This window comes from Adiantum capillus-veneris, chromosome 7, assembly GCF_014529385.1.
Source record: "Adiantum capillus-veneris isolate H3 chromosome 7, ASM1452938v2, whole genome shotgun sequence".
In the NCBI taxonomy this organism is placed as follows: domain Eukaryota; kingdom Viridiplantae; phylum Streptophyta; class Polypodiopsida; order Polypodiales; family Pteridaceae; genus Adiantum; species Adiantum capillus-veneris.
The window spans coordinates 15,059,359-15,086,328 of record NC_140937.1 but is presented as its reverse complement, the minus strand read 5'-3'; the positions used below and the strand labels follow the sequence as shown (position 1 = coordinate 15,086,328).

Here is a 26,970-nt window from a genome sequence, read left to right as displayed (position 1 = left end):
AGTCTCAAATTTCTTTGGGAAGCCCATAACAAAACCGTTCAATCTGCTCCTTAAATTTGATCTTCTTAAAGGATGAAACAGGTAGAAAAATTTTCCAAATTCTTTCACGGTAAGAATCCAAAGATTCTGTCTTGACCATTTCTTGTGTGAGCCATGAAGAAATAAAGAGTTTCTTAAATTTCAACCACGTTGTCGGCGCTTGTTTCCTTAACAACAGAGTGGACCACCACGTCCGTGCATTGCCTTTCAGAAAGGATGCCGCCCGTTTGATCTTGGAGTGCTCTGTATAGCAGCCTCCAGAAAATGCTATGTCAAACTGTTAGACGAAGGCTAAAGCCTTGGGAGCATCTTGAAACCCTGAAAAGTGCTCAAACTTTACTGCTTGTCCTCCCTCTTGGAATTCTTTGGGCTTTTTGCCCTTGTCATCGAGGAAGTCATATTGATTGGCTCTATAAAAATGATTTCTTTTTGCATAAAACATGTGATCTTTCAGTCGTTGCTTGCCCTTCCTGTCCTCATCACTTGAGTCAGAAGAAGATGAGGTGTCCGAGCTATCAGAAGATGAGGACGAAGTGGGCAATCCTTCAAAGCGTACACGCTTCTTCTGCTTTCTGGCGTTTTCAAAAGTGGATTTTTGACCCAAGTAACCGGGGAAATTAGTTCCCTTGTTACGTTGCTTCAATTGCTTTTCCTGACAGCTTCTTTGTGTCCAGAAGTTGATTGATTTGGGCCTGGACCGCATCATGGATTTCTTCTTTAGTAAACATTCTCGGAGTAGGAGGCTTCTTGATCGCCGGTTTTATTGGTGGCTTGGTGGTTTTCTGCCACTGAGTATGCACTTCAACCATCGACTGCTGGGTCAAAAAAATTGCAAATTGGGGATCCTTAGCAAATTTAATCATCTGCTTCGTTGCCTCGTCAACGAGTTGTCAACGTTCCATCTCTTCAATCTCGAACTGAGTAGGCCGAGGTGGGCCGTACTCTTCCTCAGTTTGCTTATGAGAATCTTCTTCGTGATCTCTTCCCGCATTAGCAAATGCAGAAGAAGTCGGCTGATCTTTGTTGGAATCCATAAGTAATGTGGAAATCTTTATAGCTTTATGCCCTATAAGACAGAGCGATGAAGACGGGAGCGCGCCCGATGTGCAATGTATGAAGGGTAATAAGCTCAGGATCGGGGCCCGAAGATACCTCAAACGTCTGCAATTTGATAGGACCGGTATGCTTTGAGAAAAGCACATACCTGATGCTCTGATACCACTATAACAAACTTGGGCACCCCAAGTCTAGATTCTGTCGCAACACGAGAGAGAATCAATTAAAATACTTCACAACTTTAAAATCACAGTTCAATTTGGTCGACACGGCCCGGCGTAGTTCCATGCCAAGAGAGATTGGCCCCAAAGACTGACGCCGCTTTTGGTATTTCTTTTATATTAACCTTTGAGCAAAGTACAACTCTCGCAAGGTCCTTTGCTCTCATACTCTACGTCCAAATGCTCTAAGAAGTGAGGCCCTTAGGTCTCTTTTATTTTTACAAGGGATGCCAAAAGCAGAGCCCCAAAAGCAATTAAACTCAAAAGCAAATAGTCCCTAAAGCAATTTGTTCAAAAAGCAACTGATCCCAAAAATCTGCCTAGGAAAAAGCATCAACGCAATTTGCGGAAATACGTACAACAGCCACGTCAGCATGTTAGCGCGAAATGCGGAGATCCGTACTGCTATCCGTACAATCTCTGCCACGTCGGCACATTTGCTCGTACAGTTTCTCCCTACGGGTGGTCATGCCACGTCACCATTTTGTGACAATGACACACCATGAGACTTTTGCACACCACCACCTTCCTTATGAACACAAACTCCTTTCTATAAACTCATCCCATGTAACCTTATAAACAAAAAAAAAAAAAAAAAGTTTAAAAGAGAAGTTTCGCACTAACATCTTCCTTGTGGAGACAAAATCCTTTCTCTAAACCCATTCAGTAGCAATTTTGTGTACTACAGGTATCTTCATCAAGGATATGTCACACCTATGCTGGACCACCCGTGACCCTTGGGCACTTGTATATGCAATTTGTTTTCAACATGAAGAGCCTCGAAAGATCTCTCTCTCTCTCTCTCTCTCTCTCTCTCTCTCTCTCTCTTTGTGTGGATCATAAGGCCAGCCTTATGAAGTGTTTGGACAGCAATGGGATCTTCTTCTATAGTTGTGGAGCATGTTCCTATGGCTTAGTTCCTTTGAAGGATGGATTGGTTGATTGCTCTATCTTCTCCAATTGCATGTTTCCTAGGAGTTGCTGAAAGAGTTATCCCTTAAAGGACTTAATGCACACTAATTTTGAGTTCCGGCTTTGTCTTGTACATGTAAACGTGGAGTTTCGGCCTGTCTTCAAAGAGTAGCAGCATGTTGATGACTCAGTTGCACCCAAGTTGCGGATCTTGGATGACAAAGGGGGAATGCCACAACTCAATTTGAAACAAAACTTGTATCCTTTTCTAACTTTTAAGTGTTCTTTTTAATTTCTAGTTTCAAATCAATTACCTCTTTGAATTCAAGATATGTAGAATAGTGCATTTAGGATGGCCACCAATGAGTAGTCACAAGTTAAGGTGGATCCACGCAGTGGGTTAGAACATCGATAATGCACACTCCCACCGAGATAACTTGAGAGGACGCCTATGAGATATATTTCAGCATATCGGGGTCATACTTGCACACACAAAGGATTGAAGCTTTGGAATGTGGGCTAGATCCGCCAGAAACAGCAATTACAATCAATAAGATGGCATGATCATGAAAGATTTCTCACTGTGCATCTTGGATTTATGTTTTGAAGCTAGAATCGTGATCATGAAAGATTTCTCGCTGAGCATCTTGGATTTATGTTTTGAAGCTAGAATCGTGATCCACAAGAAAAGAGCTTTCATTTGATACACATATTGATGCTCTTTTCGTGATCCACATGAAAAGAGTTTTCATTTAATACCCATATTGATGCTTCTTTTATCAAGAGTTCGGCTAAAGAAGGAAGATTCTAGAAGGAACATTCAAGGTCCTAGCAGGAAGATTCTAGAAGGAGGACAAGTGGCAAAGACACTACAACAAAGTGACAAATGGTGGGACACTTGTCGCATTCCTCTCAAAAGGTGGTAATCGTTGCCTAGTGCTTCAACAAGAGGAACACGTAAAAAGGACACTTGTCACACATGCATCAACCTCTTGACATGTGGTTGGACACTTGTGTAACAGACCTAGCACCCCAAGCCGAGAATCTAATGCAACACACGTGAGAGGAACTGAAAACGACTTAACAAATTGAACAAAAGAGAGAGAGACAACACGGTAGACGAAGTTCCGCGCCCAGAGAGATTGGCCCCAAAGACTAGCACCCCTTTCGATATTTCTTTATTATTGATGCTTCGCAAAGTACGACGTCCGAGGGTCCTCAACTATGCCAAGATCTCACATGGCCAGAGTGAGGCCCTGGCAGTTAATTTATAGGCCCATGGCCTTCTAAAACCAATTACATGAAAAGTTGCAAGTCTATAAGCATCCTGGGCCCAAACACTGGACTAGCGACAGCCAACGCAAATCACAAAAAACCTTATAGTGCCAAAGCGGCAATCAACGAAAAACGCGGAAGTTTCGTACAGCGTTACCACATCAGCATCCTTACGCAATTTAGGGCTCCAGCTTTATTTTTACGGTTCTAGTGTCTCTTGGGTCCCATCAGACAGGACCGTATAAGTTGGGAAAACTATAAGTGCACGTTGTTATAACTTTATCTGCATCTTTCACTATGGTTTGGACCTCCCTCTGTTGAGAGTGCGTCCAGTTGGCCATTCCATGTGTCACATTACACATCCAACCCTATGTGTCCGTGGACAAGCTACAGCACGACAAGGGTTCAGTCAGTCCAGTCAATCTAGAATAGGAAGTGATCTGCCACTTTTGTGAGTTTGTTCGCAGACCGTGCATGACCAGTCACTTAGTGTAGATGCATATCCTCTGGTTGCACACAGCATGATCATAAGCATTTCCATCAGAATCCTTCAGGGGAATTTTCCAGTGCATTTAGCCTATTTTCCCTATTTTTGACATTTTTCACTTATTATTTTTAAGTGACTTTTGTTGGAAAGTAAGTAGGGCAAATTGAGTAAGTTTGTATATAAGCAAGCCTAGACTAGCACTAAATGGCAGAAGAGGCAACAGGAGCCAAGCTGTCACAAAGTGATGACGTGGCGGACAGCAGAAACCCTAATTTCTGCCAAAAACCCTAAAATTCCTGCAAACCCTAATATCTACCAAAAACCCTGATTCCCGGAAATCGCGGAGGCTATTATAAAAATAGAAAATAAAAAATAAAAAAATTTGGAAAATAATGAGCGACGCAAATTTTGCTTTTTCTCTACAATATGAGAAAGAGAGAGAGAGAATGCTTTTGCTTTCAAGTTTTGACTCTCTGTGAGAGAGAGAGAGAGAGCAATTGCTCTTGATTTGAAGCTTTTGGGGCTCTGCTTTTGGGCATCCCTTGTAACCTTTAAATTAGTGGTGAGGGCCTCACTTCTCAGAGCATCTGAACGCAGAGTCTGAGAGTGAAACCCTAACCGCTCTCTTGTACTTTGATGATTGATTAATACAAAAAGAAATACCGAAAGGGACGCCAGTCTTTGGGGCCAATATCTCTAGGCACGGAACTCCGCCGGGCCAGTGCAAATCTATTGTGATCTGTGAATTGTTTTGAAGTGGTTATTTGGTGCTGTCGCGGTTGATTCTTGACTTGGAGTGTCCAAGTATGTTACAGTGGTATCAGAGCACGGCCGATTTCTCTTCTACGGGAAATCCGATTCCCGAATTTTTTTTCCGCGGCACCTATGGCTTCAAGCAATGATCAGTCAACTCCCTCTGCATCTGGAGATGCGGGCAGGGATCACAACGAAGATTCCGGCAAAGAGTATGGCCTGCCTTGGCCTATTTAGGCGGAGCGGCGAGAGATGGAGCGTCGCCAGTTGATCGGTGATGCAACAAAGATGATGCTCAATTTTGCCAAGGACCCGAAGATGGCAAAATATATGAACCAGACCTCTTTGGAAGAGGTACAGACGGAGTGGCAAAGAACCACAACACCACTCCCGAAACCCGCTCTCAAGAAACCTTCTGCCTCCAAGAAATATACGGAGAAGGAACTGGAGAACGTGGTTGATGCACGGATTGCTCAGCTTTTCGACGTGCAAAAGAAAGACAAAAAGCACGGCAAAAAGTACTGACTTCCCGGGATATTTGGGTCGTTGGTCGACATTTGACAAGGCAAAGAAACAGAAGAAGCGTGTTCAATTTGAAGGAGTACCCAGTTCTTCTTCTTCTTCTTCTTCTGATAGTTCTTCTAGCTCCTCGGATTCGAGCGAAGAAGACAGAAAAGGTAAAAAGCAAAGCAAGAAACAAAGCTTCGGAAAGGGCAAGAAAAAGGCAAAGAAGGCTACATCTCGCCCAGAGACTAACAGTTCTACTGAGGACTCGTCTACAGACAGCTCAGATTCCGATGACGGAAAGTTTTATGCGAACAAGAAGAATTTTTACAAAGCCAACCAGTATGACTTTCTCGAAGATAAAAGCAAGAAAGTCCGAGAGTTTAAGGAAGGTGGCCACTCGATCAAGTTTGATACTTTTCAGGATACTCAGATGCTTCGAAGGCTTTGTCTTTTATACAGCAGTTTGACATCGCTTTCGCGGGAGGACGCTATTCAGAGCACTCCAAGATTCGGAGAGCTACCTCTTACCTTAAGGGGAATGCTCGTACTTGGTGGTCCACGCTTCTTTTAACAAGAGTGCGCCAGTTAAATGGCTGAAATTTAAGAAGTTTTTTATTTCTTCTTGGTTGACACAAGAATATGAACGAGATGTACGAGCTGCTTGGAACCATCTTCGGATGACCAAGAGCGATACAGTGAATTCTTATTGTGAAACATTTTGGAGCTCTTTTCTACCCGCCTCTTCATTCAAGAAGATCTCGTTCAGAGAACAGATTGAGCGGTTTAACTTGGGTCTACCTACAGAGATCCGAGATCACTGCTTGGAACAGAAGTCAGCTTCTATTCAGGAGTTGATGAGTCATGCGAAGCGGGGCTTTGCCATTCACTCTGGCAGTCTGACCTACCCCACAGATGAGGCCATGACACAACGAGCCGAACAAACTTCTGGGAATGAAAGTAGAAAGAAAAAGAGCAACCAAGAGAAAAATGATGCACGACCCAAGCTTACTCCTGAGGAGAGAGCTCGCTTCATCAGAGAGGGGAAGTGCTTTGGATGCGGGGAACAGGGACATATCTCCGCGAAGTGCCCTAATAAGGCACAGAAAGAACAGAATGATAAAGACGACGACAGGTCTGAGAGTTCGAGAGCAGCTGAGGAATGTGGCTGAAAAGGCAGATAGAAAAGCAGAACTGGTACCACATGGCGTGGGACCTGCACCGAATCTAATGAATGAAAGTACAAACTTTGCCGCTTTTGGGGCAAAGTGAAGGATCGGGAAGCTCTTTTGAAGGAGCCAAGGCCAACTTCTTTTCACTTGGAATTGGCGGCTCGATTTGGAAATTACGCCCAACAGACTGACGCCATAGGCGGAGGTAGTTCGACTGGCACCCGGATGGGATGTTGCCATTACACCGAGCATTGGCAAACTTTGTTTGAAATGACAGGGGTGTTCAGGGCACGCGAGTGACGTTCTACTCGGGATCCCTTGGTACCACAAGAACTACGCCGTGGTTGACTACCAGGCCGAGAAAGCAACTTTGATAAATGAAGGGCTTAGAGATTGTACTTGATGAACTTCAGTTTCTCACTCATTCTTTTGGGAGAGAACTGAACGCTGGATAAAGGTTGAATATGTTTTGACCTGATCAAAAGAACGCCAAGATTTTTCTCCACACTCATGCCGATTGATTTTCAGAGGGCCTGAAGATCAAACCATTGATCTGATACCTGGAAGCACGCCACCGAATCGGCCACCTTATCGTGTGAGCCGAGTACAGAATGAAAAGATTATGAACCCAGACTCCAGTGAAAGACCTCTTGGAAAAGGGTCTTGTCCAGCCTAGTACTTCACCGTATTGCTCTCCAGTGTTGTTGGTTTTGAAGAAAGACGGATCTTGGAGAATGTGCATCGATTATAGAGCTCTCAACAAATCACCATCAAGAACAGATTTCCGATTCCTAGGATCGATGATATACTCCACAGGTTACAGGGATCCTCGTGCTTTAGCAGGATTGACTTGAAGAGTGGATATCATCAAATCAGGATAGCGCCAGGAGATGTCTACAAGACAGCTTTTCGGACGACTTTTGGGTTATTTGAGTTTTTGGTGATGCCTTTTAGCTTAACCAATGCTCCTGCGACATTTAACCGGATGATGGACAGGATTTTTCGAGAGTACAGGCTATTTGTTGGCACTTTCTTTGACGACATCATTGTTTTCTCCAAGAATGAGGCAGAACACAGAGATCATCTGCTTCAAGTCTTTCAGGCATTACGAGATCACACGTTAGTGATTAATGCAAAGAAAAGTGAATTTTTCCTACCAGAGATACACTTTTTGGGACACATTGTGTCAGCAGCAGGAGTGCAAATGGACCCGGCCAAGATAGAGACTATCCGTTATTGGCCCGATTTGAGGAATGTCCATGAAGTTAGAAGCTTCTTGGGACTGTGTTCGTACTACAGGCGGTTCATACGAACGTTTGCAGAGGTTGCTTCCCCTTTGCATACCTTGACACAGAAAGGAGTACCTTTTTCGTGGGGACCCACAGAGGTGACTGCCTTTCGGACATTGAAAGAGAAATTGACTACGGGCAGCGTAACCGGCGAAACGTTTCAAGGCCGAAACGTTTCACCTTGAAACGCGGCATTTCACCCCGAAACGTTTCAGTCCAAAATGAGAGCACAGTGAAACGCGAGACCGAAACGTGCGTTTAGCGACTTTGAAACTAAAACTATGGTAACTTGTTGTTAGTGAAACAGCTTGTGTTTCATTTGGTGAGCGAAACGTTTCAAGGCCCGAAACGTTTCACTTGTCCTTACCTGCCGAAACGCGTTTCATGGTGACGCTGACTACGGGACCTATTTTGACTTTGCCGGACTTGCAAAAGTCATTTGAAGTATATTGTGATGCTTGTGGTCATAGTCTGGGTGCGGTCTTGATGCAAGAAGGTCATGTCATAGCTTACGAGAGTCGATTGTTCTCTAGGCCGGAGATGACAGCACAGATCTATGAGAAAGAGCTTTTGGCGGTTATCCATGCTCTTACTCAGTGGCGGCATTACCTACTCGTAGCGGATTTTACTGTCTTTACAGACCATCAGAGTTTGCGCTACTTCTTGTCACAGAAGCAACTTTCGGAAAAGCAGATGCGATGGGCGAACATCTTGTCACAGTTCCACTTCCAGATTGTCCATGTGCAGGGACAGAAGAATGTGGTGGCAGATGCTTTGTCTCGGAAACCGTTGGTTCTGGCTATTTCCGTGATACATCATAGGAGCTTCGAGGATATGGTCGATCAGTATGTCACAGATACAGATTTTGCAGATATTTTCACACGGATACGGGATGGGGAGACAGTAGCTGGATACTCCCTTCGGGAAGGCTACTTGATGAAAAAGACTATGTTGTGCGTTACACAGCCGTTGAGGGATAAGGTTATGACTGAATGCCACTGTCCACCTTTTACGGGTCACCGCGGCATTGCTACCACCATGAAGGGGGTAGAGAGATACTTCTTTAGGCCGAGACTCAAAAAGGATGTGGAAGAGTTTGTGCGCAGTTGCTTGGTATGCCAGAAGGTAAAGTTTGACAGGCATAAGGCACAGGGATTATTACAGCCTTTACCCATACCCACCCACCCCTGGGAAAGTATTGCAATGGATTTCATTTTTGATCTCCCAGGAACACAGAATGATCACGATGATTTTCCGATTACATCTCACGTCTGAGACGATTGTCTCCGACAGAGACCCCAGATTTATGAGTTTGTTTTGGAAGGCAATTTGGGAGAACATTGGCACGCAGTTGCAGTTCTTGTCATCGTTCCACTTGCAGACTGACGGGCACTTTGAGATTGCCAATTCAGTGATTTTAGATTTATTGACGGCTTGTATCTCGGATCAGAAGACTCAATGGGAAAAGAACTTACCTTTGGTGGAATTTGCCTACAATAACACGATACACTCTTCAACGGGGAAGACGCCATGTGAGATTGTTGAAACTGCTGCGAAGGTTCCATCCTTCCTAAGCACGAAAGATTAGATATTTGAAGCGGATGAATATTCGCGAGATTTGGATACGGCTTTTGCCAAGGTTCGCGAGACTTTGCAGAGTCTCAAGAACGACAGAAAAAGACAGCGGATCGCCATCGTCGCGACTTGAAATTGAAGGAGGATGATTGGGTGCTCTTACTTTTGAGAAGGCATGCCTACGAAAGAAAAAGGGAAAGGAGAGGTTTTTTCCAAAGCTTAGTATGCGATACTACGGAGATCACTGACAAGATAAATGATGTCTCCTTCCAATTGAAACTGCCAGATACTTGGAGGATTCATAATGCATTGCATGTGAGTCTCTTGAACCCTGTTAAGGGTGATGTGCCTGATGATGGGGAGCCTGATGAGCAACCCGAAGTGGAAGAAAACGAGGAGATCCTTGTTCCTGAGCAGATTTTGGCACATAACGATACGAAGAAAGGTAAAGTCCGAAGGCGGTTCTTGGTTTAGTTCAAGAACTTTCCTGCATTTGATGCGAAGTGGATGGAGGAGGACCTAGTAGATACTCCTCGGATTGTGAAACTTTACCTCGATGTTTTGGTTTAGCATAGTATACTCCAAACAGAACCCAGAAACTCAGCTTGGCCGGAGATCTGGTGCAGTGGGATGCACAAGAGGGGAGTTACTCCACTCCTTTGTCAACAAATGCCTTGATTTTGATACTAAAGTCGCTGATGTCTCTTTGAGCTTCAGGGATACTGAGAGCTGACAGTATTCTGCTAGATGACTTTATGAAATGGAATTCCTGATAATGATACTGATTTGTTCTTGACTTCTTGTGAGTGCAGGAACTGATAGCCGAAATGACTGCAGCATTTTGGTCTGATCGATCTGGAATAGACATGGTTGCAATAGGGGTTAGTCAATCGGACATCGATGAGGTTCCGATTGGACCTAGATGTGATTGCTAGCTACATTGCCGATAAATCATGGTCTAAGATCCGAATGAATGTCGAATGTCATGTGATGTCCTGTGATGTCTGGTGATGTCGTGTGATGTGACTGTCGATTTTGTACATGTGCTAGATGTATGTTCCTAGTACGTAGGTACTAACAGTCAGTGTCTGCTAAGACGGTTTATGGCTTTTGTCGGTTTTGCAGGCGTAATCGCGGTCGATTACAATGCTTTCAAGAGGGGGGTATGTCACAAAGTGATGACGTGGCGGACAACAGAAACCCTAAAATTCCTGCAAACCCTAATATCTGCCAAAAACCCTGATTCTCGGAAATCGCGGAGGCTATTATAAAAAATATATATTAAAAAAAAAAAATGGAAAATGATAAGCGACGCAAATTTTGCTTTTTCTCTACAATATGAGAAAGAGAGAGAGAGACTGCTTTTGCTTTCAAGTTTTGACTCTCTGCGAGAGAGAGAGAGAGAGCAATTGCTTTTGATTTGAAGCTTTTGGGGCTCTGCTTTTGGGCATCCCTTGTAACCTTTAAATTAGTGGTGAGGGCCTCACTTCTCAGAGCATCTGGACGCAGAGTCTGAGAGTGAAACCCTAACCGCTCTCTTGTACTTTGATGATTGATTAATACAAAAAGAAATACCGACAGGGGCGCCAGTCTTTGGGGCCAATATCTCTAGGCACTAAACTCCGCCGGGCCAGTGCAAATCTATTGTGATCTGTGAATTGTTTTGAAGTGGTTATTTGGTGCTATCGCGGTTGATTCTTGACTTGGAGTGTCCAAGTCTGTTACACAAGCTCAACAGGCAACTTCTCAACAAGACCCCTTGGCGGTTCCCCCTTCAAGCAAGAAGAACCATCCCTCTAGCGTTTTCCCCATCAAGCACCATCGCCTAGCTCTGCATCAGCTTAGCGTTTTCAGCATTTGGATCATCGCCAACAAGTCCCTTGCCTTGGCGTTTTTGCATCAGATCTTCCCGCAAGCATACCACAGCACCTAGCGTTTTTGAAAGACCAGCAAGCTAGCGTTTTTGGAGACCCCATCAGCTAGCATTTTTGGATCCCAACGTTTGCAGATTTGCAGCATTTCAGCCACAGCAATGTAGCGTTTTCAGCAATGAAGAAATTGCAAGTTCGGCCCCTAAAGAAGCAGCAGATTCAGCCCAGAAAGACCATCAGTTTTCAGCCTTAAGAAACCTCAGTTTTCAGCCCTAAACCTGCAGATTTTCAGCGACAAAGACCATTAGAAAATAGCCCCAAAATCAGCGTTTTTGGACTAGCCGCAGATTTCAGCCCATAGCGTTTTTGGACAGCACATCGAAGATTGCAGATTTCAGCCCTAGTGTCGGCCTCGTCATCCCCGTCGTCATCGTCAAACATAGCCTAGACTTGCATCAGTCACATGCATACCATTCGTACCAGATTGTGCAATCATAAGTAGACCACTTTCGCCGACGAGAGTGGGGCCTTCGGAGGCGGGTTTTACGACGTCTCTGGTGTCGTATCTCTCTTCTCTCTCTTATCTCTCAGTCTCATACACTTGCACGCACAGTGTCCATTCACTTTGTTTGTGATCATAGCATTCTCTCATTAAGAACGGAAGGCTCTACCTTCCATAAAAACAAAAGGAACCTTGAGCACAGTTCGGAGCACTCATCTTGAGCAAAGTGCAAACATTCATTCCGCTGCACCTAACATTGGTATCAAAGCTTTGGCACTGTTCTGTATCACTCGAGGAAGAACCACATAATTTTTTTTTGCTTGTTGCGATCGCATGAACCCAAGTCCACTTGGGCGTGTCGATTCCTAATCGTGTTTTTGAAGAGTGACAGGAATCCCAAGAAAGAAGGGCTTGTCAAGCCTCCCCTTGTGTCTCTTTTCACTCATTGAGAGCGGACCATGCACTTAGCGGCTAGCCAATCGACGTGAGGTGAGAAAAAGCAACCTTGGTGTGAGTGAAAGGCCGTCGAGGGGTGCGCCCGCGGAAAAGAGCAAAACTCGGGTGAAGAGAAGATCCTTCTCTAACATAGATTGCAAGCGAAAGAAGAACCTCAAGACCCTCAAGACCCCAAGAACCAAGACCCCCAAGAACCCAAGTTCCTCGTGAACTTAAGAACCCAAGACCACAAGAACCCACGACTTCAGTGGATGGTCATCACTCGAAGCAGAATGGATACTTCGCTTGGAGGTGATGAGCATGAGAGAGGCGAAGAAGAATTTTCCCCACCAAAAGGTTTTTCCGACCCTCCCCCTTCCCCATCTACGACAAGGATTGCACTAACTCCTATGGAGGCTTTCGACAAGATGATGATGGACAGGAAGTTAGAAAGCAAAGAAAGAATCGCAGCCATAGAGCGTAAGTACCAAGAAAGAATGGCAATCATAGCCCGTGCGAGCAAGCAAGCCCGCTTGGAAGCCAAAGTAAGAAAAGCAGAAAGAGAAGCAGAAAGAAAGGCCGACTTGGAGCGTGAGCGTGAGCAAGCGCGCTTGGCGGCCGAACAGAGCGCTCGACACATGAAAGAGATGTTGCGACTCTTTTCTCAAGTGCAGGCGCACTTTGCACAGAATCAGGAAAAGGGAACTCTCTCAGTCTCTTCTTCTCCAAAGCATGACACACAGGATTTGCATGATTATGAGAAGCATGATGAATTGAATGACAATGATTTGCATGATGATAAGCATGATGATTTGAATGATAATGATGAGCATGATGATTTGGATGCCAATGACAAGCATGATGATTTGCATGAGCATGATGAGCATGATCATTTGGATGACACTGACAAGCATGATGATTTGCATGATCAAGATGTGATTTCTCACAAGCATGATGATTTGCATAAAGATGATGTGATTGTTCACAAGGATGATGTGTTAGTTGATGCTTTTTCTAGCGAAGCTAACCTCGTTGCAGATTCGATCAATCACGAAGGATCGATCTTGGCTCTCGAGCCTAGGTCCAAAGCACCCCTTCAAGAAGAACCGATCTTGGCTCTCGAGCCTAGGTCCAAAGAACCCTCACAGGAAGTATTATGTGTTCGCATGATTAGTACGCACGATTTGTACGAGTGTTTCATTCGTGATCGTTTCCTGTATTTTAGACAACGTCTTTATGTGATCCCTTTTCCTAGGCATGACATATTGTACGTTGAGCACGTTTCACTCATGAATGAGCACAAATGTATGCGGATTGTTCATGAAAAGGTGAAAAGTATGCATTCAAGGACGTCACATTCCATGTCGCTTCCTTGGCATGACACAGTTGTAGAAAAAGCACATGAAAGTATGCGCACCAAGCATGGACATTTCCGTTGCGAATTGCCACAGTTGATTGATTTAGATCAAAAGACAAAGATTCGATCTCATTGTTTGCATGTATTTGATGAACGGTTTGTAACTCCGTCTAATTGTTCATCTACATTGCATGCACAGTCTTTGAGGAAGACAAGATTTTTTCCACTCACTTTACATGGAATGGGTATGTTCATGGTTTTGTGTTGAAAATGGTTTCAGGAATTTTCAGCCATGAAGAAGAAAGAAGCATGACTCTAGACGAAGTTGAATCATTCAAGGAGCCACAAAAGACTTTGTGTCGCTTTCGACGCGGCCCAAAGAAGCAAGCGTTGCAGACCTTTATGAAGTTCAAGTACCGCACGACCCACACATTAGATGGGCCGACGAAGAGTCCCTTCCAGGATTCCGGATGCTATTGGCGATCTCCCTCGACGCCATACAGTTCGGTACCAGTATCTCACTTTGAAAAGGAGGGGATGTCATGTGACACATCCAACCCTATGTGTCCGTGGACAAGCTACAGCACGACAAGGGTTCAGTCAGTCCAGTCAATCTAGAATAGGAAGTGATCTGCCACTTTTGTGAGTCTGTTCACAGACCGTGCATGACCAGTCACTTAGTGTAGATGCATATCCTCTGGTTGCACACAGCATGATCATAAGCATTCCCATCATAATCCTTCAGGGGAATTTTCCAGTGCATTTAGCCTATTTTCCCTATTTTTGACATTTTTCACTTATTATTTTTAAGTGACTTTTGTTGGAAAGTAGGTAGAGCAAATTGAGTAAGTTTGTATATAAGCAAACCTAGACTAGCACTAAATGGCAGAAGAAGCAACAGGAGCCAAGCTCAGCAGGCAACTTCTCAACAAGACTCCTTGGCGGTTTCCCCCTCCAAGCAAGAAGAACCATCCCTCTAGCGTTTTCCCCATCAAGCACCATCGCCTAGCTCTGCATCAGCTTAGCGATTTCAGCATTTGGATCATCGCCAGCAAGTCCCTTGCCTTGGCGTTTTTGCATCAGATCTTCCCGCAAGCATACCACAGCACCTAGCGTTTTTGGAGACCCCATCAGCTAGCGTTTTTGGATCCCCACGTTTGCAGATTTGCACTGTTTTCAGCAATGAAGAAACTGCAAGTTCAGCCCCTAAAGAAGTAGCAGATTCAACCCAGAAAGACCATCAGTTTTCAGCCTTAAGAAACCTCAGTTTTCAGCCCTAAACCTGCTGATTTTCAGCGACAAAGACCATTAGAAAATAGCCCCAAAATCAGCGTTTTTGGACTAGCCGCAGATTTCAGCCCATAGCGTTTTTGGACAGCAGATCAAAGATTGCAGATTTCAGCCCTAGTGTCGGCCTCGTCATCCCCGTCGTCGTCGTCAAACATAGCCTAGACTTGCATCAGTCACATGCATACCATTTGTACCAAATTGTGCAATCATAAGTAGACCACTCTCGCCGACGAGAGTGGGGCCTTCGGAGGAGGGTTTTACAACGTCTCTGGTGTCGTATCTCTCTTCTCTCTCTATCTCTCAGTCTCATACACTTGCACGCACAGTGTCCATTCACTTTGTTTGTGATCATAGCATTCTCTCATTAAGAACGGAAGGCTCTACCTTCCATAAGAACAAAAGGAACCTTGAGCACAGTTTGGAGCACTCATCTTGAGCAAAGCGCAAACATTCATTCTGCTGCACCTTACACCATGTCATCACTTTGTGACATACCCACCTCTTAAAAGAATTGTAATCACCCTCGATTACACCTGCAAAACCAACATAAGCCAGAAACTAGTTCAGTAGACACTGACTCTTACTGACGCACTAGACAACAAATGCAGCACTTGCACAAAGACGACAGTCACTGAACATTCAAATCACTTTCACATCACTATACACCTCCTTCATCCACTTCGCATCTAATGTCGGATAGTTCTTGAACTTAACTAAGAACTATCGTATCAGTTTACTTTTCACTTCCCTTTCCTTGTGAGCCAGTATTTGTTCTGGAACGAGAATCTCCTCCGTCTCTTCCACTTTCGGTTGCTCCTCAGGTCCCTACCACTAGCACCTCACCTTTGAAAGGTTTCAACAGACTCACATGAAATGCATTGTGAATCTTCCAAGTATTTGGTAGCTTCAATCTGAAGGATACATCATTGATCTTCTCTTGAATCTGGAAAGGGCCATAGTATCGCATACTTAGCTTTATAAAAAGCCGCTCCTTACCCTTTTGTTTTCGTAGGTGTGCCTTCTCAAACCGTAAAAGCATCCAATCATTCTCCTTCAGCTGCAAGTCACGTCAATGCTTGTCCAATGCCTTCTTATGCCGTGCTTGAGACTTCTCAAGAACCTCACGCACCTTTGCAAAGCACTGTCCACATCTCGAGTGTACTGATCTGCTTCAAAAATCTTATCTTTGGCGCTTAGAAAAGGTAGAGCCTTCTTAGCACCTTTGATTACCTCAAATGGTGTCTTCCCCGTCGACATATGAACTATGTTGTTGTAGCAAAACTCCACCAAGGGCAGATACTTTTCCCACTCCGCCCTTTGATCTGAAATATAAACCACTGAATTGGCTATCCCAGATTGCCCGTCAGTATGTGGGTGGAACGAGGACAAGAACTGCAACTGCATCCCAAAGTTCTCCCAGATTTCCCTCCAAAACAAACTTGTGAACCGGGAATCTCCTTCCGAAACAATAGACCCAAGCATACCATGTAATCGGAAAATCTGTGAGACAAACAGTTTAGCCAATTGCTCGAGCTTAACTGTCTTCTTTACCGCAATGAAGTGAGCCTAGCTTTCCCATGGTCGAGAAGGCATGGGTAGAGGTTGTAGTACCTTATGCCTATCAAACTTGACCTTTTGGCATACCAAACAACTGCAAACAAACTCGTCCACATCCTTTTTGCGGCTCGAACAATCGAAGTAACGCTCGACACCTTTCAAGGTGGTATCTATGCCGCGATAACCCGAAAAAGGTGGGCAATAGCACCCTATCATAACCTTTTCCCTCAACGGCTGTGTAACACAAAACAATAATTTCCACATCAAATAGCCTTCCCATACAATATAGCCTACAACTGTCTCCTCACTCTGTAACGGGCTAAAGATGTCTGCAAAATCAGGGTCCATGGTGTATTGATCCACCATATCCTCGAAGCTTCTATGATGTATCGTCGAAATAGCCAAAACCAATGGCTAGCGAGATAATGGGTCTGCCACTAAAAAACTGTGACAGAATACAAGCCCACCGCATCTGCTTTTCCGAAAACTACGTCTGAGACAAGACGTACCGTAAACTCTGATGGTCGGTAACACATTAAAATCAGCTCTAAGTAGAAAATGTTGCCACTATGTAAGAGCATGAATAACTGCCAAAAGCTCTTTCATAAATATGTGCAACCCGTTCAGGACGTGAGAACATCCTGCTCTCGTAAGCTATAACATGGCCCTCCTGCATCAAAACTACTCCCAAACTGCGACCACAAGCATCGCAGTAAACCTCAAAGGGCTTTTGCAAATCTGGCAAAGCCAACATTGGACCATTCTCAACTTTTCCTGGAAAGTCCGAAAGGCTGCAATATAAGAGCACAAACCCAAAAAGCTTGGAGCTTCATGTACATTTTTCAAATCTTGCCAATCACGAATGGTCTCAACCTTGGCCGCGTCCATCTTTGCACCTTCCGCTGTTACGATGGGTCCCAAGAAGTGTATTGTTGGCAAGAAAAACTTGCTCTTTTACCCATTTACTACCAATCAATGTTGCCGCAATGCTTGCAAAACCTAGCACAAATGGTGTCTATGCTCTGTCTGCCTCACTCTTGGAGAAGACGATGATGTCATCGAAAAAGGTGCCCACAAATGATCTATTCTCTCTAAAAATCCTATCCATCATGCAGTTGAATGTAGCCGGGGCATTCATGAGACCAAAAGGCATCACCAAATACTCATACAGACCAAAGGACGTCGTGAAAGTTGTCTTGTAGACATCCCCAGGACTGGCAAACAATAAGGTAATGTATTGGGCTGAATGAGTGTCACAGACTGCTGACACGTGTCAAGCCACTGAAGAACAGAACCAATCTACAGATCTCGGCCGAGTAGCCTAAACCCTAAGAGAAGAAATAACAGAAGAAGAAGATGCATCAGAAGAACTTTTACCAACTTGCAAAGTCTTGCCAAGTGGCCTATTTTTCAAAGAAGAGTTCTCACCAACTTATGGGGCCCCAATCCGATGGGGCCCAGGTGACCCAAAGGCATTTAAACAAAGCAAGAGTTGTCACAAACTGATGATGTGGCACGACCACCCGAGTAGGACCAGATGATGTGGCACGCTATACGGAGATCCCACAAAAAGCGTTGACTGTTGACGTGGCTGCCGTACGGATTTTCCGTAAAAAAGCACTGCTGACGTGGCTACTATACGGGTTTCCGCTCATTGTGCTGGCTGCTTTTTGGGCAGTTTTTAGACCAGATGCTTTTGGAATTTGATTGCTTTTGAGTTTACAACTTTTGCGGCTCTGCTTTTGGGGCATCCCTTAAAAGAATAAACAGACCCTTGGGGCCTCACTCTGCAGAGCATCTGGACGCAACTGAGAGCGGAGGTCCCCCGGGTGTTGTACTTTGCTCAAGCATTAATATAAAAATAAATACCGAAAGGAGCGCCAGATTTTAGCGCCGATACCTCTGGGCACGAAACTACAACGGGCCGTGTCGATTCAAATTTTAAACTTGTGAAGTATTTTAAGTAATTCTCTTGTGTGCCGTGCCAGATTTCCGACTTAGCGTGACCAAGATTGTAACAATGGTATCAGAGCACAACCGATTTCTCTCCTACCAAGAAATCTATCCTCTTATCACACGACATACATGGATTCAACCGACGAATCTTGCAAGAATCAGACGAACCCATCCGACAACTCCGGATCAGGTGAAAGTACGGAAAATTCGAAGGGACAATCAGAACAAGAGTACTCACCTCTACGGCCTACGGACTATCAATTGATGGAGATGCAATCAATAGCAGGTTGATTGTGCAACACAGATGCTTCAGTTTGCAAAGGATCCCCAGTATGCCAAATTTTTGACCCGGCACCTGATCGATGAAGTGCATTCCATTGGCACAAAGCCATAGATTCCCCAATAAAGTCAGCCCTCAAGAAACCTCCTGTCCCACGGATGTTAGTAAAGATGAACTGAGGACGTTTTTGAAAGACGAGTCGACCAACTTTTGGGGGCAAAGAAAAAGCAACTGAAGAAACGCAACAAGGGAACTGACTACTCTTTTGCGAATGCAAGAAATCAGAAGAAGCATGTACGCTTCAAATTGTCTAGCTCATCCTCATCTTCATCTAACAACTCGGACAGCTCATCCTCTTCTGACTCTAGTGATGAGGACAGAAAGGGCAAGAAACGACGAAAGAACCAGAGATTGGGAAAGAACAAGAAGGCCAAGAAAAGCGGATCTCGACACTTTTCTGACAGTTTTGATGAGGATTCATCCTCTTCTGAGAGTTCGGACTCCGATGACCATATGTTTTATTCAAAGAGAGCACTTTTACAGAGCCAACCAATAAGATTTTCTAGAGGACAAGGGCAAAAAGCCAAGGAATTCAAAGAGGGTGGTAGGGCAATAAAGTTTGAAACCTTTTCAGGGTTTCGAGATGCTCCTAAGGCTTTAGCCTTTATTCAACACTTTGACATCGCATTTTTTGGAGGCTGCTATACAGAGCACTCCAAGATTTGAGGCAACATCATTTTTGAAAGACAATGCACGGACATGGTGGTCTACTCTTCTGTTAAGAAAAGAAGCACCGACAAAGTGGCTGAACTACAAGAGAGACTTTATTTCTATGTGGCTCACTCAAGAATACGAACGAGACGTGATTACTGACTGGAATTATCTTCGGATAGTCAAGGCAAAAACTTTGTATACTTACTGTGAAAGATTTTGGGATGTTTTTCTACTTGCTTCATCCTTTAAGAAGATCAGTTTCAAGCAGAAAATCGAGCAATTCTGTTGTGGACTGCCAAAAGAGATACGAGACTACTGCTTGTTATTACAGAAATCTGAGTCCATACAGCAGTTGATGGGACATGCTAAGCAAGGCTTTGCTATGCATTCGGGTTGCCATGGGACCCCGAGAGATGTGAGGCCTGCTACCAACCAGGTGGCCTCTCTGTGTGCTAACCATGGGGTTCCAAACAAGAGGCTGCCTGAAGCGCTCAGAGAGAGAGAGAGTTCCACGCAGGTTTTGGTCGTGTGCTATGCGGCACAGTTTTCCACGCTATGTTTTTATCATATTGAGGGTACAGATATAAAAGTCACTTAAGTGACCCTAGGGGTGGTTCACACCCAAAGAATAAGAATGCATAAAAATTATACAAGAGGGTGGTTGAAACCGGCCCGTAGGGCAATAGACGTAGGCTTTCACCCGAAACTTTACTTTAGACTTTAGAACACAGAGAAACTTTACAAAAAGAGAAACTTTGCAAAAGAAAACCTGTAACGGGAATTGATACTTCAAACACATGGCTTGGAAGCTAGAGCGCTACCAAGCAGACGCCGACACCTGTTGGCCCCAAAGACTAGCGCCCCTTTCGGTATCTCTTTATTGTATTCAAAGAGGGAATAAAACCTGTGATTTCCTACGAGCTGTCCCGCATAATCCGGGCTGAAAATGACCTGTTCTGGCCGATGTCGACAACATAACTGTACTAGGACGCTTCACAAACAATATCCCCACGCAATAGATGACTTTCCCGACCCATACGGACACTTTGCAAAACCTGGCGAGAATCTGCAGCACGCTGAATCCTCTGTTTTCTGCCCTGAAAATGCGCCAAATCACCTGTACAGCGGTCCGCTCACATCCCCAGACCTCCTCGGAGTATTAGGGACCGTTTAGGACCAAAACCCTAAACCTGCAAAAATACACAGCAGGCTGTATTTCCCTGCTTTGGGATCTGTTTCGCGAGCTGGTCGCATCCGTAGCAACTAGCAAGTCCTCGAGCTCCCGCACCTGTAGGGCTACTTGCCCTTTGAATCAGACAAGATTTCTCACGTGAAACCTCTCCGAATTCACTTGTACCTGCGGGGGATTAGCAACTAGCTAATCCAGTACCTGTGCAAGAGGCTCTTGCCTCAGCAATCGCGCATGAGCCCACACAACTGTACATAGGTCAAATGCAAAGCCCTCTTGTGGGGCCTCATATAGCTGCACGGAGGGGAGAGAGAGAGAGCAGTGAAGGTTGTGCAAGGCTTCAATTCTTGCACTTCACTGTACATAGAGGGTAGGCAAGCACACATTAGCTTTTGTACCTGCAACAATCCACCATACGGCTGAAAATGCAGCCCACGTTTAGTTTTAATGCTTCTCTCTCTCTTGGGTTGGAAAAATGCCCAAAAATGTGCCAAGTGGCACTCATGCATTAATTCCCACTTTGGACCTTCTGGTCTAAAAAAATCTCAATTGGTTGCTCAGTTGACTTAGCGGCAGAGTAATGAAATGTTCCTCTTGTCATTCCGGAACTAATGACGCGAACAGATTTCATGGCCCAAAATAGCAATTCCCTAAATTTTAGGAGATGCTTCCATTGGACTCTCACTGGTCATCTGACCATCTTTCACCACTGGGACCACATCCAAAAATGCAATGTAGCCCAGTTCTCGGGTGATTTTCTCTGGGTGACCCCACCTTGTCTCACTGTGCCTCTATGGAGTTAATTTCCTAGTTTCCACCAACTTATTAAGTGCAGTGAGGGGACCTAGATGACTTTGAATTGAGGCTAGACATCCTTTTACTATACGAGTTCCAGTGCCGACCAACTTCCCGTTGCGGATGAAACTACCGTCCACATTGGCCATACAATGTCCGACCATTTGCAACTTCAAAAAGAGGGTCTCAAAAATTAAACAAAAATCATTGGAAAGAAACCAACAACTAAGGTTAGCAATTGCCACGTCCTCATGACATAGTTAACAGTTGCCACGTCCTTGTGACATACCCCCCTCTTGAAATCGCAAACGTCCTCGATTGCATACCATAAATACATGCCACTAATGATCTTGTGTTGTTAGCACTCTTTTATCATCGCATATATCCGCAAGAAAGGTCGTAACAGATAGATACAAATGACTTAATGAGACCTTCATACTTTTGTCATTTCCATCTATTACATTGAATTCATATGTACATATGATGTACTAGCTCTATCATTACCCCTCCTTTGCCCACGTTGGGTTGGGACATAAGTAGGCTGTAACCCAAAGGCTTCAAGGTAAAGCTGCAATACAACGGTGACTCTGACGGTTCATGCTCTTCCATCCACTTTGCATCCATAGGTGGATAGTTCTTGAACTTCACCAAGTAGCGTCTTGCAACCTGTCCTTTAACTTTTCTGTCCTTATGTGCCAAAACTAGCTCAAGTACGAGGATCTCATCAAGTTCCTCAACTTCTGGCTGATCCTCATCTGGCATATCTTCTGGCACATCACCCACGAAGGGTCTTAGAAGACTCACGTGAAACACATTGTGAATCTTCCACGCATCGGGCAATTTCAGCATGTAAGCCACATCACTGATCTTATCAAGCACTTGAAAAGGCCCATAGTAACGCATGCTGAGCTTAGGAAACAACCATTCCTTGCCCTTCATCTTCTTTAACCTTGCCTTCTCAAACCTTAACAAAACCCAATCACCATGTGATAACAGCAATTCACCACAGTGACAATCAGCTGCCTTTTTCTGCTTTGCCTGAGTCTTCTCCAAGGCAACTGTAATTTTCTTGTACATTTCATCCATGTTCTCAACATATCGATCTGCCTCAAAGATTTTGTCCTTTGTATGTAAAATGGGAGGAACCTTTTTGCCGCCCAACAATCTCAAAAGGTGCCTTGCCAGTCGACGAATGCAACGTATTGTTGTACGCATACTCAAGCATAGGCGAATATTGTTCCCACTTGCCCTTATTATCTGACACATAGCATTTGAGCAGATCTAAGACAATAGAATTAGCCTCTTCTGATTGTCCATCAGTTTGTGGATGACACGAAGAAGAGAATTTGAGCATAGTGCCCATGTTCTCAAACAATCCTCTCCAAAACAAACTTGTCAAGCGAGGATCACGATAATCGATTGTGGCATATCATGGTACTTAAACACATTGTACATGAACAAGCGTGCCATCTGATCAGATTTTATCTTCTTCCTAACAGGGATAAAATGGGCCTGCTTGCTGAACCTGCAGATAATGGTCGTCCCCCAGACCGCAGCCTGCGTCGTTTGGAATGCTGAGAGTAACCACTGCTCAGAGTCTCAGACTTCTTAATACTCCTCCCACATAACCATCCAGGTCCGGGCGAGGAGTCACAACAACAATACTCCCCCCGTAAATAACCACAAGGGTCTGGACCATGAGTAAAAACAGCACTTTTCAATCATTCAATACTCCCCCCGCAAATAACCACAAGGGTCCGGGCCATGAGTATGAACAAGCATTCTCAAACATAATTTCTCACTACTCCACCCGGAGTAAAATCACCAATCATTGAAACCAATATTAAAACCAGAGTCAAACAATTCAAATCGGCACCAAGACAGGTTTAAAATAGATACCATCCATTTCAAAACAAATTCCAAACAGGATCACAAAACAAGTTCTCAAACAGATTTCAAACTTTAAAAGCAATCTCGACATTAGTCGAGCCCGAAAAGTCGACTGACTCTCCATCCTGAAACCTGCACCAAAAAATTAGGGTTAGGTTCATTCCATAGGGTCGTAGCCGAGCACAACATGGTCCATCAGCTCTTGGACAAACAGTGTTTCTTTGGCGGCGATGGTAGTCCCAAGATAGCAATCGCACTGGACCTCCAAGGTCATCTGATCGTGAAGAGACATCTACTGGGAGATGTCGTGAAATTTCAAGATATAATCTGCTAGGATCCATGGCAAGCATTTCAGGATACCCCACTCTGCCAGAAGTTGCAATCCGAAGGAAGATGTCAGAAACCATATAACTTCGGGCAAAATTTTTATTGAAAGCTTGCCAAGTACTTGGAGTATGCTGCTTGGTAGCTATCAACATCTGCATGGCCCTACCTCTGAGAAAAACAGTGTGACAAACAAATCTTGGATCCTTCTTTTGCAAGTGATCTTAATGGCTTATGCCCTGTAAGACATGAGCGGTTTGCTTTGTCTGCTCTTTCGTAGAACCGGTATGCTTTCAGAAAAGCACACGCCTGATGCTCTGATACCATTGTCACAAGACGGGCACCACGTGCCAATAGAAAAGAACAGACTGAACAAACTTTTAGCACTTCAATAACAACTGTTCAATAACAATTGAACTGAGAGAGAGAGAGAGAGAAACGACGCGCGACACGGAGTGGCGGAATTCCACCCCAGAGAGTATTGGCCCCAAACCTTGGCGCCCCTTTCGGTATTTCTTTATATTACTGCTGATTCGCAAAGTACAACAGCCGGGGAGCGGGAGCACCTCCTTTGCAATCTGCGTGCTGAAGAGTGTCAGAGAGGGCTCCCAAGGCTCATATTTAAAGGCCCAAAGGTCTGTACAAAAGAGACCTTTAGAGATGCCTATCATCCAGAGGAAGTAAAAAAGTGAGATAACAAAGTGAGGGCTATGTGAACATCAAGGTGGCTGATACGATGGAAAGAACAAACCATTGGGGAGGTGCATAATGCCACTTGATGTGAGCATGGTCCCGACTGAAAAGAACTGAAGATCTCACCCATATGTAAAGAAAAGAGCATCTACACTGCTCAGTTGCCTTGGATGAACCTGCTTAAGTATCCCACTAACTGCGAAGAGTATGCTGCAGCTAGGTCCACATGGCCATCAAGGTGGTGGATGTAGGGGAAGGCTATGAGCCCAAAATGTGAGCGCAACGAGCCTTCCACATGGTCCAAAGGGTGATGCTACAAATCGTACTGAAAATTGTATCCGTCTGGTAGAAATCGAGCTGGTGGTCTGCATTTAGCATCATCTATAGAATGCTTGGCCTATATCCTAAGTAAGTAAGCATGAAGATTAGATCTATCAACAAGCCATCGGTAAAGGTGTGTGACCCCGAAAATTGCAAAAGCAATGTAACTCGCCCCCCACATAACAAACCCATCATGTATGCCCAATCTAATCAACAACAACAACAAACTGTCCTTCACATTGGGCGAGCATATGGACAACCCAAAAAACAGTGCCTCAAAGACTCAGGCTGTAAAGTACATTGATGACAAGTCGGATCATGACCAGTGACTACAGCAGCCCAAGTGCCAACAAGCAATCCTGCATGCGCTGTCATCCACATGAAATAGGATATCCTGGGGCCGGTCCTGAGGTCCAGATGCATGACCAAAACTGTTGCTGGAAAGCAAGGTAAAAGCACTGGTTCTGCCACACCTCTAACTCTCGTGGACGGTGAGGTCAGTATCGAATTTTACCCCCATAGGTATTGGGCAACCACATAGTGTATTGCCCCACTCACATAGGAATGACACTGTCTCCTAATGTATTCAAATTTTTTTGGCACCAAAGCCCAAAGCAGGCAGAGATTAATCACTAACAGATTCTGAGCCATCACCACACCAAAAAGTGTTCTTAAAGGGTATCCTTTTTTTCTATTTTAATCCAAACAGCAAACAGCATATGCTGTGTCTAGTTCATATGATTTCACAAAGACCCTGCAGACAGTTTACAAGAAATCGCACTAAGATGATGAATCCCTCGAACTCAATAATTTCATATGAAAGAAAAATTCCACATTGTTGCAGAAACCAAGAACAACCTATAAAATTCATGAGCTGTGACATGAATGGAAGGACTTACTGGATGAAATTGAGTTTCCAGTCCAATTCGCCCTGGTTGGTCTCGAAACAATTTCAGAGGAAGAGGCCTTTGAGGTTCTCCCTTGGTAGGTGAAGTGTAAAGACTACTAGGAAGAGAGCGTCCTTTTGAAGGTGAGTTGAGAGGCGATGCAGCCGCAGAAGCTAATGATGAAGACCCTCTACGCTCTACAACTCTTCTCTTTGCATCCTCTTCTATTGATGCCAGCTCTTCCACACTGAGGCCCCATTCCTCATCCATCCTTGCCCCTTCAAAATAGCCTTGCAGCACACAAGTTCCTGCAGTTGCCACCCGCAACGTGCAACCAATGAGTTCCTGTTCGAGATATTATCACGCGTGCCCGCATTCACAAATGGGTTTGGCCAACCAAATGTTTCAGAAATGTTCTTGCCAAATGGGCACCCTGCCAGATGTATGTGTCTGCTTTCGAACGAAGTTTGTAGCCGTAGAATCTTCTTCTGTTCCGAGGCTCTTGACGAGACAATGAGTTTCTCTGCTAGCGAAATTTCTCACAAATATGTTAATGCTTCCAAAGGGCATCCGAACCCTACTGATGAGAGCCTGTCGCGAGTCGCGACTGTCTAAGCTGGCGAGCAAACTTCCTCTCTCTCTCGCGCGCGCTCCTTTCGACGTTAAAAGTTCTAGGCCTAAGTTGCCTTGGCCTTTGATGAGAATTTCATTTCAGCATTGTGAAGCATGATTAGTAGGTATGTGCTAACGATCTTGGAAAAATCGTTCAGCTAGAATCTCGGGAAGATGCCCGGCTTTCAAAAAAGCAAAAGGATACACTTTCTCCCTGTCCTTGACATGTGGGCGCCATGCCGCCCCCTGGAGTCTCTCTCTCTCGGCACCACTCTGCAAAAGGGCAACATGCAAGCCTTCTTCCCTCGGCTGGCGATTGTCGCTCGCAGTGGTGGCAGGAGTGTCGGCCATCACCGTCACCCTGGCAGGTCTCATCCTCGTGGACACTCCCAGCTTCCTCATCCGCCAAAACAAGGACGAACACACCCAGAGAGTGCTAAAAAAGCTGCGGGGTCACCCCGACATCTTGCAAGAGTACAAGGACTTGGTGAAGGCAACCCAAGTCGCCGAGGGATTGCAAGCCAACAGATCCTTCCGCAACCTCTTTCGCACGCAGGTGACCATGGCAATCGCATTGCCTTTCTTCCAACAGTTCTCTGGAAACGACACCTATACAATAACCTTCTCGTGAATTCTCTGGGGCTGGGTTAGAGAGCCATTGCTTATTGGTCATGACAGGTCATGAGAGGGCAGGCTGTGTGCAAGGGCATCGACGAGGTGTAGAGGAAGGCAACGGGGAATTGCAAAGAGTTGCAGAAGATCCTTTGGAATCTTCCAAGCTAATGAATTTTTATTTCATTAGTCACAAGTAGGCTAGTAGGCTAGTGCACCCACGACACTATATGGTGGGATGCAGGGCTAGAAAAATGCATTTTTTCTAACCAAAGAAAATAAGGACAAAGTTGAAATTCTCCCGGTTTTTAGGTCAAATTTGAAGCTTTTGCTGGTAATAACACTAAAACTTGTGAAAATTTCCCGGTTTTCTTCAAGGCAAGCTCAAAATCTAACTGGGAT

At 44.7% G+C, this 26,970-nt stretch overlaps 1 protein-coding gene across 1 annotated transcript in view; it reads right to left on the bottom strand.

The window, feature by feature from the left end:
• The window catches only part of CHR18 (chromatin remodeling factor18), a 108,853-nt gene extending 82,198 nt beyond the window's left edge, over positions 1-26,655 (bottom strand). Inside the window, exon 1 of the mRNA XM_086515659.1 lies at positions 25,357-26,655. Within this exon, the coding sequence (XP_086371785.1) occupies positions 25,357-25,614 (258 nt within the window). The 5' untranslated portion in view covers positions 25,615-26,655. The remainder of the gene's footprint in view (positions 1-25,356) is intronic.
• Between the last annotated feature and the right edge of the window lie 315 nt (positions 26,656-26,970).